At 33.4% G+C, this 16,766-nt stretch overlaps 2 protein-coding genes across 7 annotated transcripts in view; one reads left to right on the top strand and one right to left on the bottom strand.

The window, feature by feature from the left end:
• The window catches only part of Rgk1 (Rad, Gem/Kir family member 1), a 79,473-nt gene extending 68,299 nt beyond the window's left edge, over positions 1-11,174 (top strand). For 5 of the 6 annotated variants that reach the window (XM_073992698.1, XM_073992695.1, XM_073992697.1 and 2 more), the window contains exons 13-17: positions 2,073-2,164; positions 2,232-2,424; positions 2,486-2,621; positions 2,682-2,843; positions 10,378-11,082. In XM_073992698.1, coding sequence (XP_073848799.1) covers positions 2,073-2,164; positions 2,232-2,424; positions 2,486-2,621; positions 2,682-2,843; positions 10,378-10,495 — 701 coding nt within the window. In that variant the 3' untranslated portion in view covers positions 10,496-11,082. Of the gene's footprint in view, positions 1-2,072; positions 2,165-2,231; positions 2,425-2,485; positions 2,622-2,681; positions 2,844-10,377 lie in introns of all 6 variants that reach the window. The other variant, XM_073992701.1, reaches the window with a different exon arrangement.
• LOC141406737 (uncharacterized) overlaps positions 1-16,766 on the bottom strand; it is a 95,233-nt gene that overhangs the window by 38,698 nt on the left and 39,769 nt on the right. The gene's annotated exons all lie outside the window — the stretch shown is intronic.

Below are 16,766 nucleotides of genomic sequence, written 5' to 3'. Positions count from 1 at the left end.
GTTTTAATATTTTATTAAAACAACTTTAACTTATTAGTGTGGAAATATGGCGATGTTTACCCAGGAATAAGGCAGGAAATATTACAACTTTTGCTATTTTTGCCGGTTTTATCACTTTCAAAAGTAAAGGAACAGGCCAATATGTTATTTGAATTACATGCAGTGTCGGACGAAGGTATTAATTCGTGTACGTAGTTATGAAAGCAAACAAAGTAATTCAAAGGCTTGAGTGTGACGGAAGTAAGGGGTTTTCTTAAGTACAGTACACATTGTCAATTTTAAATGACGATTTTTTGCAGTTATCGATAACTGTCCAACCGTCCAGCAACCACAAAATATTTTGTGGTTATATGATGAATGACAAAAATGAACGGCCACACTAGCAAGCAACAACAAAGCTGTCATTCAAAACTGACAATGTGTACCCAGCTTTACTCTCACCTTGCCCATGAATGGATGGTGTAAATCAAGACAAACATAATCACAATTTCTAATATAAATTACATGCTCCTTTTCTTTTTGCTGTTTTCATGTATTTTGAATGTAATTTGAAGTATTTTTTTTTTTTTAAATTATATGGAATATTAAAAACAAATTTTTGTGGGAAAAGGGTGGGGAGACAATGAAAACGTAAATATTATATCTCCAAAGTTTTTTTCCTTTAAAAAATTTTTACAGTATCTGATTATACTTTTTAGGTTTTTAGAACACAATGACCATTCTCCATTTGTCTATTTGTTTTGAATTTAAATATATCCTTACTTAAATTTATTCAAGTTTTCCTAAATTTAATTTTTGAATGTCTATTGTATAAATTTTATAGGCTTTGCGTAAGACTTATCCCCATCAATCTCCCTATTAAATGGACATGTACAGATGATGTATGTATGTATACTACGGAGACCAAAATAGTTTTTTTTTTCAACGCCTACGCCCTAATTTTTTTCATTTGATCTAAAAACCTTATAAATGAAATTTTATGGTGATCGGGTCCAATCGATGAAACAATTTGAGAACTCGGTCATTATGTCCTCCATGGGTAATAAATTTCTTTAATGTTTTACGTAGCTTCAGTATAAAGGGACATAACAATTAGTGATCATACAACGCGTTTAAAAGAAATTATCAGTCTTTGCGACTTCCCGTATAATTTTGTACTATTCATTTAATTTGATTTCCATATATAATATTTATCTGCCCACTATTTATCAGAGATTTCACATATTTACACATTATGATGGGGATACATCTTTGTTACCATTCGGTAATCCAGACAATTCGATTATCGAGATTATACTATATACATATATATACATATGTATATGAAGAGTAATTGTGCTACCCTTGAACATGTGATGTAGATGTGGCGGAACACTCTATAATAGAAAAGAGCTTCAAAAAGCATATTATCCAAGAGTTTTTTAAAGCTAATTGCATATGTGTAGAAAACAACACACGAGGCTCAATACCAAAAATGATTTTAGGATCAAATTAAGCATTTTCTGTGATAAACCGACGAAAAACTAATTGTCACGATGTTTCATTGTTATCGGGTTCGAAACGAATTCCAAAATGTACAAAGTATAAGTTGTATATGTAGTTTTCTACACAAGGGTAATTTGAGGGGGTTAACTGCCTATGAACTGATCTGTTGAAAATATCAGATCTGACGAGGAATTAATTAACACTACACCAATGAATTGCGTAGGCGAAGTCTCCCTATTCGATTGTTCGCAAAATAATACGGCGGTAAACATCTGTTATCCTATCTACGTACGATAGGATTAGGATTGTAGGCAACTACAACATAAATACTAGTATGTTCTCAACCTTTATTTAGTCCATCAGACACCCAACATTACATTCGATCAATTCTATACATAACAGCTGATGTACATAAATATACAATGAATTTGTGAATAAATTTGAATGTTTTCCTTGTTTTTGATACATATGCATGCCTGCACTACTTTTATATACATAAATATATATTTCGAAATAAGTATATTTGATTATCTTTAGAAATATCACTTCAATTATAATGTAACCTATGATGGCTCTTTTTATAACAGATGATGATTCTGGTGAGAAATCCGTATCAGTATTATTAAGTGGTGAGGAATCAGAGCTAATATTCATTGATCATCCCTACGCTGAGATGACGGTAATTGCGGACGATGGAATAAAGACGGAGAGATGTGTTCTAATAAATGATTCGTTTCTTTTTACAGCCTGACGATTGTTTAACCTGCTACGATCCACACGGATATTGTGTTATATATTCTGCATCGGATCGGGAAAGTTTTAATGTAGCCGAACATATTTTACAAGTTCTATGGACAAATCAAAATATTGCACAAAAAGCAGTTATACTTGTTGCGAATAAAGCCGATTTAGCACGGAGTCGGTCTGTCAGTGCAGATGGTGGGTGCCAACCAGAATTAAGCTTGAAAAATGTGTTTATTATTGTAATTATTATTTGCAGAGGGAAAATCTATGGCAACTGCATACGATTGTAAATTTATAGAAACTTCAGTGGGCATAAATCACAATGTTGATGAATTACTGGTGGGTTTGTTGTCACAAATACGCTTGAAATTGGAGAATCCAGAAAAGTCAAGGTCAGTAGTAAACAAAACTGTAAAGTATGTGAAAAGTACAAAGTCTTTTTATACTAACAGGGATATGTTCCGCAAGCGTTCTATTCGGAAATCCAAACGACGCGCATGTTCACCATTAAGTGGAGCTTGTTTGAGTGGCAATGCAAATGTCAATACTCCACTGGGCCCCACGGCAAATATTATAACGGATGTCAATACACCACCAGGAAGCGCTCATAGCAGGTAAGTTACAAAAAATAAGGAATTCGAGCAAAACCAAAAAACAATTATGTAAACAACTCAATAAATAGGTGTTAAATGCGAATAAATATTAGGGTTATGACTTTTTGAAATTTTTTCTCAAAAATGATTTCCTGTAGCAGGGATGAATGAACTTTTGCCTAATAATCACTACGCTATCGTTTATTCCATTGAAATATAAAAAAGTTCACGCACAAATCGATTTTAAAAATATAATTTTTTGAAAAATGTATGAAATGAAAAAACATTTTTTTTCAAAAACTATTTTTTGTTGCACGAATGAATAAATATAAACCTACTAATAACTATAATAATGTTTATTTCATTCAAATATTGAAAAAGGTCATGCACAAACCACTTTGAAAAAATTTAAATTTTTTTGTTTTTTGTTAAAAAATATATCTTTAAATAAAAGCGTTTACGACATTTTTACGATTGTCAGAATTGAAGAAAATTAGTGAGAAATAAATGCTATGTCAGTTTAATTATCTCATGTGACTCTAACGTTTATTTTCAATTGTATATCTGCTTACAGTGACTTCAAAAAATTGTCCATAATTTTGATAAAATCAAATTTTAAAATCATTTTGTGCGTGAGGTCTTTTCACCGAATCACCTTATAATTATGATTTTATGTAATCTTATGGCAAAACTTATCACGCTATGATACAGGGATATGAGGTTGTAAAAAAGTCATAACCCTATTCTACAAATATCTTAAAAGGCACTCCTAAAATATTGGTAGCATGAACAGAAATATGTTGAGACCTACTCAGATTATAAACGAATCGGACAATCATATTAAAAAGTTTCTCTAATTTAATAAAATTTTCGTCTGTTGTTCCTGATATGACTTCTATACCATAAGAAATTAGTGATATTAGCATAGAATACGCTAGATTTCTTTTCACAAAGAAGGGCAAAAAAATATTTGTAGCGTACAATTTGCGAAGCATATTTATCACTCTAGGATATAAAGCATCAATATGTGCAGAAAAATCTAGTTTAGAATCAATAATAACTCCTAAACACTTTATTTGATTAATAAAATCAATTGCCAAACCATCAATACGTATGTTCAAACTACTATCAACACGACAAATAGTTCCAAACAGGGGCCTAATTATGTGATTCGATATCGAGTTGTTTCGACCTGAGTACTCAAAGTTGGGATGACAACATTCGTTATCGAGTAAAATTATCGAGAAATTGAGCATAAATTTGCGAGTAATTTCTCGAGGCCAAATTACCTATCGTAAACAAATAAAATGAAAGATTTCCTTATTGTCTTTTTGTTTAAAATGTAAAAATTGTTGTTTGTTGTCGTTTTATAGAAGAAAAACGATGTTAGTAAATAATTGGCAGCATTTTTTAGACAATATAACAAGAAAAATTGGGAAAAGTCCTTTGCAGTCGTTTTGAGAAATTGTGATAAATTTAGAATTAAAATGCATGCAATCATTAACCAAAAATTACTTTTGCAGTCGTTAAAAAATAAGTTGAAAAATAAGCATTTCTGGAAAAAAGAAAAAAAAATATTTAATATTAATAGCCTTTATTGTATAAGGGAAGTACATTTTAAACATTTCATCCCCCGTTGTTTACCAAAGAAAATATTCTCTCAGAGAGGCTAATGCAAAACATCCACCAAACTCTCTCTCATTTATTTTGAGAGAGGATTATTAAGGTAGATGTATCAGCAATCCGTTACAACAATGTCAAAAAGATTTTGCAAGAATTAATAATTTTCTTATTTCCATAGCACAACTTCATTCCGAAATTATTATTGAATGTATTGTTAAACAAATTCCACAAATATTTACATTTTTCATTCATAATTTAGTTTTTTTTGGTTCTTGCTTTCAAAAAACACCTTTTTTACATCTACCTTCATAATATTCCCTATAGTACACATAGGTTTTCATAGTTCGATTACCGGTTACTCTCGAAACATTCGATCAACGATTTCGATCGAATCTCGTCATGCCGCTTTTTTATCGTGTCGAAATCTTTTTCACGAGCAAATACTCGATCGAATCGAATCACGTAATTAGGCCCCAGCATAGCTTTGGTCTTGGAAACATTAACTAACAAATGATTGTTTTGCAACCAACGCGAAACAGCTCGTAAGGTATTATTCACATTTAACTCTAATGGAGAAACAGCCTTACCACTGAAAAATAAATGAATATCATCCGCATACAAAAAAGGACGACATTCATTGCTAACAATACATCTACCAATATCATTCATATAGAGAATAAAAAGAAGTGGGCCCAAAATGGATCCTTGGGGTACGCCACTATATATATTACGCCTTCTGGAAGCATTATCGTTAAGAGAAACATACTGGGAACGTCCTGTTAAGTAAGAGGAAATCAACTTGCATGATGTTAGATCAAACATATATTTAGATCTTAGTTTCTCAATCAGCGTTGAATAATCTACTCGATCAAATGCTTTGGACAAGTCCATTTTTTCTTCTATAAACCGACAACAAACAACAATTTTTACATTTTAAACAGAAACACAATAAGAAATCTTTCATTTTGTTAGTTTACGATAGGCAATTTTGCTACGAGTAATTTCTCGCAAATTTTTGTTCAATAACTCGATAACGAATGTTGTCATCCCAACTTTGAGTCCTCGGTTCGAAACAACTCGATATCGAATCATATAATTAGGCCCCTGATTGTATAGTATTTGTAAAATTATAATATACTAGCAAAGTACCCGCTACTTCGTATGCGGAATGGATATACAAAACAAATAATATATAATGTTGAATATGGAAAAATGTGTTGTACTAATACCTATTTTAATTGATATTTATCTCCTGTAAGTACTATTCGTGCCACGTTAGTTTGATTTTCCTCACGCCTACACATCAAGAGCAAGCCACATATTTTGAGATATTTTAATTGAGGTGCTCAGCGCCAAGACGGCCTCACTCACCAACCGTGATCCTCATTTCCCGATTTCATTGGTTTTCCCCATTTTGTAAAGCTAACTAAATTTCCTTCTTGATAATAGTAAATAATTACGCAGTTTGGTGTCTTCTACGCAGCCTAGAGCACGAGAAAAAGCATTTTCCTGTTTTTTAATGCGTTTTTGCCACACTTAAATCACTATAGCTTAACCATTTGTCACCCGATTAAAAATTATGGCTTGTTCGAAAGACATGATTTTCACCTTTTAAATAAAAAATAAGCTGTAAATGTCCGTTATGGAAAAAAGAAGTTATGTCCGTTTTAAATTGAAAATCCAAGAAACCCCGTTTTCACTACATTTACCGTTATAAAATCAAAAAACGAAGTGACCCAAAGAAATCAAAGGTATTTTCGTTTGTCATGGACTCCCACAAAACTGAATATATGCATCAGAACCCCTGCAACAAAATTTTGTCAACTTTTGTAGCACAGTGTTATCAGTCAGTCAGTCATCATTACCCGTTCCTACATCTTGTCTTTAAGAAAAGTAAAGTTTGCATAACGAGGAATTTGTTATTACATCTTCCATTTAGAATAAATGTTATATTTTGTAGAAATAACTTTTGTCACTGTCGATCGCTTTCCTCTGACTTGTATTTTCATCGCAACAATTGCTTTTGGGGTGACGTAGGGGGTGGTTTTAACATGGCAAAGCATAGGTCTCTGTTTCATCTCAAGTGGACACTGACCTAATCGCGGTGTCACCTGGGGAGCTGCCTTCAACATCCGTTATATAAAGGTATTGAGCTAACATGCGCCGCATGTTCAAAAATTGGGTTGAGCGTTGGCCTTCAAAAATAACGTACTTTGAAAAAAAGAGAGAAAAACAAGAAAAACTTCAAAACAAACTTTTGAAGGACCATGATCTGCGAGACTGCACCTAGATAGTCCGGACTCTTCACAGAGCAGTTGCAGATTCACTTCGGCTGATGAGAGAATTGCCACAATCCGTATGAAAGCAAAGTTGTTTTAATATCAGTCTCATCTACGCCCATGCCCGACCGTAGTAAGTGGGACTGCGAAAACGCCATGTACATTGATTATAATTGGTCTGTTCCTGTGCGAATCTCAGTTGACGAACCGGCTATTTCTCAGCAACCAGTTATTTTCAGTTGCAGTGAATATTTTCGAAGAAACAAGAAGTTAAATTGAAAGGAAAAAACATTTTCTTTTTTTTTTGTCTTTTTTTCCTCCTCCGACAATTTTGAACCGATCCAATTTTGGCACATTTTGTCCTCTATCAAGTAGACAACTTCCTTCAATATGTTCGACAATGTAGATTGAGCCATGCAATTGTTGTAATAATCATTGTCATGGGACTTTTGGAAACTTCCCTCCGCAAAAAATCTCAACGCAGCGCACACTTTTAAAAGTGGGGGTGACGCCAATTCCAATGGATTCGACTTGTCCCTCAAATTTCTTCTAATAGATGTCATGCCCTGTACATTTTCTTCATCATCAAAAAATAATTCCACTGAACTTATCACTTTAAAATAGTTTTTTTTTTGCGAATTGTGCTTTTGGATTAATTTAGAGTTTACAGGTTTGAAAAAACACTGATCGATAACAAGTTTATCGACAACCCAGTTAGGTTGACACCAATAATACAACATTTCATCTCAGTTGTGCTGACAATTGACAACGCAACTCAAGTTTAGTGGCAATGCATAATCGACCCCTAAAATTATCAAATTCAAAGACAATGCAGTATGTGAACTATGCCACCATGGCGAAAACAATGTGAAACACACACTTTTTCAGTGCGAAATGTGGGAGGATACCAGAGTGCAATATGAAATATCAAATCTGTTTGAAGGAAAGCTGGAGACAAAGAGATTATGGAGGAAATTAGTCCGGTCAAAATAGACATGCGTATAAGGGGGAAATAGCAAAAATTCCCACAAAGCTGAATTTTGGTGGAGAACTAGGGTTGGCCATTAGAAGCAACGTCCTAAATATCCCCATCGATCCCATGTGTGCAAAACGAGTTATTCGGGGTCAAAGGTCATTTTTGGAGGCATTATTCAGTTTTTTTTTAATTTTTCTCAAAAACGGTAATACTTAGCAAAAGCCCGCTAGAGTAAAAGTTGTAGATTCAATAATTGTCTACAAGATTGGTCTTTATGAATCTTTAAAAAGACTTACCATTTTCGAGATATCTCGATCTAAAGGTCAAATAAAAAATTAGCCGCGTAAGTACATTATGAGGCGAACCGGTTAAAGTAACGACACTATGTGTTAGATACTTCCGTAAGCTTTCAAACGATAACTACTTTGCAGTAATCGGTTCAGTAGAACCGGGTCTAACCCGGTTTTTAAATTTGGCCTTTCGGGTCTAATAACCGGCGAACCGGATCCGCAACCGTTGAAAATTATACATTTCCGTAATCAGCGCAACAAACCCTACCATCAGACAAAACTTGAAAAAAATCGGAGAGTTTTCGTTGGGGTCGTTCCCGTTGGGCTTTCGATTATACATGTGGGTTAAATGGGCTATTTTTGCATAAAATGACTCTAACATTGAATAACTCTACTAAACACAATCCTATTTTGTTGGAATTTTTTTAGAAGATAGCTATAATTTCGCTCTTCAAGAAAATATATATTTTTTGGGGGACAGACCCGACTACTTCGCTTATTTTAGCCGGTTCGTCTGAATATGTGCATATTTCCCTTATAAGTGCATAAAAATCATCTGTTTTTTAGAACATCTATATCTCAAGAATGGTTCCTTCTAAGAAAAAAATTATAAGGGTCAAACTTGTAGATAATTTTTCTGTCTACAATATTTACTTTAGTCACTTTTTGATTAGATCAACCGTTTTCAAAAAATAAATCCGAAAACCTAAAAACTCTTAAATTTTGACCTTTGACCCCGAATAATTTTTTTTTTTGCACACATGGGATCGATGGGGACTTTTAGGACGTTGCTTCTAATGGCAAACCCTAGCTCTCCACCAAAATTCAGCTTTGTGGGAATTATTGCTATTTCAATGTCTATTTTGACCGGACTAAAATATGGAGAAACACAAACATTGCAGAAGACTAATCACAATATACAACTAGGAAAGCTGATAATTCCAGTCTGTGAACTCCCTTCGAACTAATGAGATAGACAGATAGATAACTAGATATATTACAAAGATTTGCACGGAGAACCTAACCAACGGGCCAGCAACGCGGATCCGAGTCAGCTAGTATTAAATACATTTTTGAAATTTGTCGTATAATGTTGGTCTGTTCCAGTACTGCAAGTATCTACTAATTTTTACTACTTTTTTCGATAACATAAAGGAAAAAATGTTATCGTAGTAAAAAATAGTAGCATCTTGCAGGTTCCGGAACAGAGCATATATGTATATAAATCACAAAAACTTAAGATTATATGCAACGAATTGATTAAAAATTTGATTTGAAATTTGAATGTTATAGCTTTCTCGTCGTCAGCATCAGCATGCTGACATGGATACTGCATATCCATTAGAGTGGTTTTAAAACTTGATTGTGGATTTTTTTATGCTGCACACCCCTAAAGTGTTTAGTTATGTCAGATTTTAAGATTGCCAAAGTTTGAGCATAATCGGAATATGTTAACACGTGCCACTGGGGCCTCAAAGTTTCCATAGTAATTTGTATGGGGCCAAAGGTGAATTTTCACGAAATTACCCTAAAGGCAACATTTATTGCCCAACCAATTTTACCAGTTCACTGCTGTGGCTAGAAAAAAAAAATCCTACAAAAATTTATGTAAATCGGGTAAGATTTTGATATTGCTCCAATAGCCTTATAATAAAATCCAGAAGATTTTCCCAATTTTTTGTAGGATTACCAAAACCTTTTTTTCTTTAAACAACTATTAAACTGTTTTTGGTCGCTAACTTACTGAAAATATCGTTAATTACCGATTTTTATCGATAACCCTAATAATGAGTTAGAGAATCGCACATCATGCATAGAAATTTCAAGAAATTATTAAAAATTGTTATATTGTATTCTCGTAATTACGGAACCAAAAGATTTAAATTCCACATTGTCTTATTCTAAGGCTATAACATTTATATAAAACAATGAGATAAAGTCATTTGCTAATGTTCATAGAAATGACAATAATACATATATGTATGTATGTATATTCACCATAATGAGATGAATTCTGAACTTACATCTTAAGAGGCTCCTGTCCCATTGACATTGAAAATCAACATGTCTACATGAGTTAAATATACACCAATTGTAGATAAGTTTCAATTGCAATTAATAACAGGAATAACAGGAATTGTCACCAAAATTACGCTGGAGTAGTCAAATTGGTGCCAGGAAAACTGCTTCCAGGTTATTATCTAGTAAACGTCCGTTATTACTGATTTTAACTTACAAAATTATATGTTTTTGTAACTACTCGGTAATCCGGATTATCGAGACTATACTGTATCATATATGTATCTCGAATCGATAATACATATGTATATTTAAATCACATATCTGTATCTAAATAAATCTAAAGTAATATTTTTTTCTCTTTTTAGCCCCAGAAAATATCGCGGTTCCCGCACATCAACCAGTCTCAAGGTCAAAGGTCTTTTGGGGCGAGTATGGGCCCGAGATTCCAAGTCTAAAAGCTGTGAAAATTTACATGTTTTGTAAACACCGACACATGCAAAAACACACACACACACTACACCAAATGGAAAGAATGTCAAACATTCCCTTTCCAGTCTAATGTTAGTCAACATTGAAATTACCCCGCATTTGTATTGAAGGATCAAGCGAGCTAATATACTGGACAGTCCAGTTCCAACTTGTTCCAGTACATCCGGCCTTAACACTTAATTTACCAGTGTATAAAATGGTTTACTAACGTAACAAATTAAGTCGGGAAATCATCCTCAAAATGGGTCCACATCTACATAATAGGCATTAGACGTAGAAGTTACAACTAACTACTCGTACATATTTATGCATATTACTTTTTACATACAAATATTTATTAAAATTCTTCCTATTTAGGTGTTTAACAAATTGACAACAAGAAAACAAAAACAAAATATGTATACAAAATTTCCCAAAACGTTTTTTCTCGAATCTGATTGTTATCGAGTTTATAAGTATTTTACAAATATTCCCCTAACAAAATTACATATATACATACATAAATATTCGTGACAAAGACATTCATACATACATAATTATGTAAAAGACACTAAATAATAATAAAAAGAAATTGAAATGTATTACTACAAAAATATTAAAAAAAACAGTTCGACTTTACACCCGAACACCATACTTACAACATAAGCAATATGAATAAAAAATCCTATACCAATTTGATTGTTGTCGGAATTTATTCAAAATTAAAGGAAGTGAACCAACTTCGTTTATTAGTCTATACAAGGACAAAATGTTTATACATAACATACATAACCAGTTTCATTCGAATTTTGGAATATGTTAACTTTTTTGTACACAATAGCTTTTTTTAATGTGTTTTAAATATGTAAGTCCCCAATTTGCACATAAAACTCAAGTCACTGTAAGTGTTGCATCCATGAATATGAGACATTTGTCATGCGTTTTGTTTTAGATTAATAAGTTTAAAAAGTGATCAATGTTTTTATCAAAAAAAAAAACACCTTTTTATGGATCATTTACCCTCGACAACTCAATGCACTACTAGAAGAATGTCAGCCACTGTAGTTTCGAAATATTCTCCGAAATGCAACATTGTAACACCTGCAGCCTCAAATTGTACAGTATCCATAAACACAACGCATAATAAGAATGCAATGAAGGTAGTTCGTTTGAACGACCTAGTTCAGTATAAATGTAGTTCAGTGGGCACTGGTCGTTTGTATGAACGAACTGCGTATGAGTTATTTCATTATTTTGTTTTTATGAACTATGATGGTACTGAACTAGTTCATTAGATTTAACAACTCTAAAAGGGAGTACACACACCATCATTCAAAACTGACAGTCAACGTACTTATAGCACAATTTTGTAGCAAATAAAAATGTTTGCTAAAAATGTTTGAAATGCAATATGTTAAGTTTCATATAGAGATTAGGAAAGTAATTGTTATATTTTTATATTAACGAAATATACCTCGATGACTGTCAGTTTTGTTGATCAGTGTGTACTACGCTTAAATAAATGGCCTTCATACATTCGCGAAGTCAGCCGTAGTTTCTGTTATTTTCAAAAACAAAATAAAGTATTGAATGTACCTCGATTTATGAAAGCAATTAATTGCTAGTATTTTGAAGTTTTCCACAAGTCTAGAACAATATAATTGCAAAGTAATTGTACAAATTGTGCAAAGTAATTGTATACAAAACTAATAAAGTTTAAGTTAACTCACTACTTACTCATAGTCCAGGTCTACAGTGATTTCATTGACAAAATTTCGTGAAATTGTGCGTTCTTAGATCGAGTTCCATACTAAAGCTGAAATTGCTGTGGTGGGGAATTCGACCTAAGAACGCATAATTTCATGAAATTATTTCAATGAAAACGTTCTAATGTGGACCATTGGATACAAAGAATCGAAACAGTTATGAAAAGAGGTTTGCAGCCCATATTGAAACCTAAATTCCCGCCACTCCGCCGATGACTGATACAAGTTTTCAAATTTTAGTCACTTTTAAATTTCCAAAAACAAAGAAACTCTAATGTTCCTTCCGATTTTTTCCGACAAAACTTTCCGAATTCGTGGGCACCTTCACACAAATTTGTTCCGATTTCGGAACGAATTCGGCATCAGAATCGGAAACTTGTGCAGAGTTTCGTTCCGAATTCGGAAAAAATTGTTAGCTGGGTATGTACGCTTTGCTCGTTTGATTGTTTACGAAACAGACATAAGGAAAGAAACGAACTTCTTCAAGAGCGTACATGTTGAATTTGATACTTTAAGAAAATATACATTTTTAAATCATACGGGAATGTTCTGGCATTCACCTCTGCATCTCACTTGTATCGAACACACCTAAAGCTGTTCTGCATTGGTTCAAATGAAGTCGTGAAAGATCCGATCTTTTCATCAGCATTTGAACCCATTTAAAGGAAGTCGTGATAGATCCGATCTTTTGATCACGAAATAGTAATTTGCAGTTGGAGACCATGTCAAAATCTGCACTGGGGTTGGGAAGTAAAAAACCAGCGGCGGTGCTAAAACTGCAACAGCTGGACTACCGGAAGTCGAGTATCTCACTAAAGTTCTCAACATGTCGCTAGCCACCCACATCGTTCCCGAAGAAGTCTGGCAAATTTCCCAGCTACTGAAGCCTGGCAAGGATGCCAGAAAATGTGAGTTGTACAGACCGATATCGCTTTTGGCTTTAGTCCTCACTAGCATTCAGAAATAACTGCCCAGTTGCCAATCAATAGCATGGGATCCGTAAGCAGCACAACAACTGAGCTGAACGCCATCTCCACACATATTAGTCGAGGACCCAATCAGAGCAACCCGTGCGATATAACAGTGATAGTGGCACTTGATTTATCAAAACCCTTTGATACTGTCAAGCACCCCACGCTGTTTGAGGTCATCGAGCAGACTACTTGGCCGGAGCAAGTTTGAAACGTTGGATAATAAATTATATGTGTGGACGCCAGTCGTACGTAGAGTGAAACAGGAAGTTGTCCAAGGTGGGGTGATATTGCCGGAACAGTCTAACCTATACCTCTCCTGAATTCTAATCGCTGCAGACGGCATTGAGATCGTAAATTCCTATAGGGCAAGGATTGATGACACCGTGCAAAAGATCTGGCTATCATGCGGCCCAGGCCCGCACGACACACTGCACCTTTCTAATTACCCTACCAAACAAACCATGAAAATAGCCACATTCTTACAACTGACATACAAACATATGTATACCCCCATTATTATAAGTCTTCTTTTGTTATAGATTGGATTTTTCGATCAGATTTATAGCATTCCGCGTAACTTGAATTTGAAAGTGAGCATTCAATTTCAAGGATGAACTTCTTAGCGTTAACTTTTAATGCAAAAATTATATTTTTAATGTCTCCAAATGGGTTTATTTTGCGTTTTCAAATCCATCCAATAGTAAAAGAAAACACATTATAATGGCCCCTTAACTACTGTTACAACAACAACAAACTGCAATTATGGGTGCAAACTTTTTGATGATAATTACATAATAGATATTTCACAAATTCCTATGAATTAATAAAAAATCATGAAAATCATATTTCAATACAGCATTTTCCATTTTCTGAACAAGACGTGAAAACTTCATGCCAAAGTGTTGGTGAAAATGACATGCTAAAGATTAGTGAAAATGCTATTCTAGGCAATCGGTTAAGATGACATGCCAATGGATTGGTATAGATACCATGCCAAACAATTGTTGAAGATGTCATTCCACCGAGTTAGCAAAGATGACATGCTTAGGATCTGAAAATGAATTGCATTTTTTTGGGGGTCACGCTCTTGTAAAAAGAATGAGTGAAGATGCCAAAAAAATTACATTCCATTTCACTTGCATCCATTCATGAATAGCATCTTTGGCATCGAACATTTTGCTGGGACACTTTAACCTAGTTGGGGGTGTATTCCTCACACTGTATTATTTTTTATTATTTTTTAAAGAAACTAATTGAAAATTTCTACAAAAAATTGCATAGGACTAAAATTTAATGTGTTCTCTATGAGCATTTAAAAAAATATTTAATTTTCTTAAAAAAATATTTCTCTTGGTGCTGGGGGAAGTTTTATATCCCCAACGAAGACTAAATACCAAATATCAGCCATCTCGGTGTGATATTGAGGCCAAAACCTTCAAAATATTATGTCGAGTAGTTACAAACGTAGTGACAATCTTAATATACCCTCATCCTATGGTGGAGGGTATAAAAATGTATTTTTTGTTAATGTTCCAAATTCAACATGTAGCTCTTGTAGAAGTTCGTTTCTTTGTTTACGTCTGTTTCGTAAAAAATCAAACGAGCAAGGCGTGCATACCCACACGCATGCGTATTCGTTGATGAGCCAACACAGACTGATATTTGTTCATTGTTAATGATAAGGTTTGAAAGCTCTTATAAAGCTTTCCAAAGTTCTTTCGTGAAATATGAAAGCTCTTTTCACGTGAAATACGGAAACGCAATTGCTTTAACAGGTGAAGTGCATGTGTGATGTGAAATGGATGGACGGTGAATTCCAAAACATGCCCGATATTTTGTTAAGAAATTTAAATATTTTTTGTAAATGCTCATAGAGAACACATTCAATTTTAGTCCTATGCATTTTTTTCTAGAAATTTTCAATTAGTTTCTTTAAAAATAAGGATTCACTCAGCTCTCGCCATCAAAATCACAGTGTGAGGAATACACCCCAACTATGTAGGTGTAAAGTGTGTTGCAGAACAGCTTTAGGTGTGTTCAATACACGTGAGGTGCATAGGTGAATGCCAGAACATGCCCGTATAATTCAGATTTAAAATAAAATTAATATTTCTTGTGTTTGTATTTACTTGTTCAAATTATAAACCGCCTTCATGGTCCTATTGATAGTAGCCCGATAAGATTTAGAAATTAGTTTTGTATTGGTCTGATTTGCTGCACAATGGTATGCATTGCAACAAACAAAATCAAATAAAGTAAAAAAACATTTTTATATTTTTCATTAGAATTTTGCATTACGAATCACAATTGCAATACGATCCATACAAAAAAAAACAATTGCGATCTCAATACAGAGTTTATAGATTTAAGAAATTCCGTTTCTTTACATAGTACAGTGTATTTCCTTAGATAAAACAAACTAAATCAAATTATTATATATTTATTGTATGTAACTGTCTCGTTTTGGTAAAGTAACTTATAAAAATATATACACAAACAATAAAGATAATTTATAAAAATATTAAAACTAATAATTGTTGATGTTTTGTTATTTGAAGTGGACAGGCATATTTCATTGAAAAGCAGAACGTATAACAAGATGAAGTAAAAAGAATAAATAAAAATAAATATTCTGCTCGTGTATGTCGTTCAGTGGATATTGGAATTGGAGCCACCAACGTAATTAATAAAATTGGCTCACATTACGTTATAGAATATATTATCATTTAGTTTAATTTTTATTATTTTATTTGAATATCGCTGAAATTATTTAGTATTTTTTTATTCTGCTATATAGCATTATGCGAGATGTGGAAAGGAACGTATTTACACAATAAGTCAAATATTACTAGCTTATGCCGAAAACATTGATATCATTGGTCGAAAAAGAATACTCTAAAATGGGTCCGACACATGGCAGAACTACCAGGTAGTGGTATCATACCAGCTGATCGAATATGAAAAGTCAAATTCCTTTATAAAAAAATTATTTTTGTTGTAATTTCCCCAACAACATAAAGAAAGATTTGACATAACATATTCAAAATTTTACGATGCCACTACCTGGGTAATTGTGCCATGGTCCGACAGTAAGCGTATATACCAATCTGATGGTATCAATGTATTGGAGCATAGGGCGATAATATCTCACTCGGTTTAGAGCTATATATGTATCTACGCTGATCCCAAGTTAATCCGATAGATCGCATGCATTGCGATATTATTGCCTTCGTGTCGATTTCAAATGCCATCACAATGCACTTTGCATTTCACCCTTTCATAATGTATGTACAAAAAGGAACGTATAAATATTTAAGAATGTGTTTTTTAATCCCACATATACTTCTCATAAAGGCCAATGTCAACATTTTAATAGCCCCTATTCAGAACTTAAAGAATTTCTTCTCTCAACCGGATATGTCAATAAGTGTTAGTGTATTAAATCGTTTTTGATCTGTTGCCTCAGTAAATGTATCAGCCTTAACCCCTGTTTTTTTAAAAAACTTTTATGTTCTCACACGAATTGTCAAATTTTGTAGATCGATT

This window comes from Musca autumnalis, unplaced genomic scaffold, assembly GCF_047663935.1.
Source record: "Musca autumnalis isolate F117 unplaced genomic scaffold, ASM4766393v1 scaffold_5, whole genome shotgun sequence".
Lineage (NCBI taxonomy): Eukaryota > Metazoa > Arthropoda > Insecta > Diptera > Muscidae > Musca > Musca autumnalis.
Note: the sequence above shows the minus strand (reverse complement) of the source record. Positions and strands in the feature narration are given on the sequence as shown.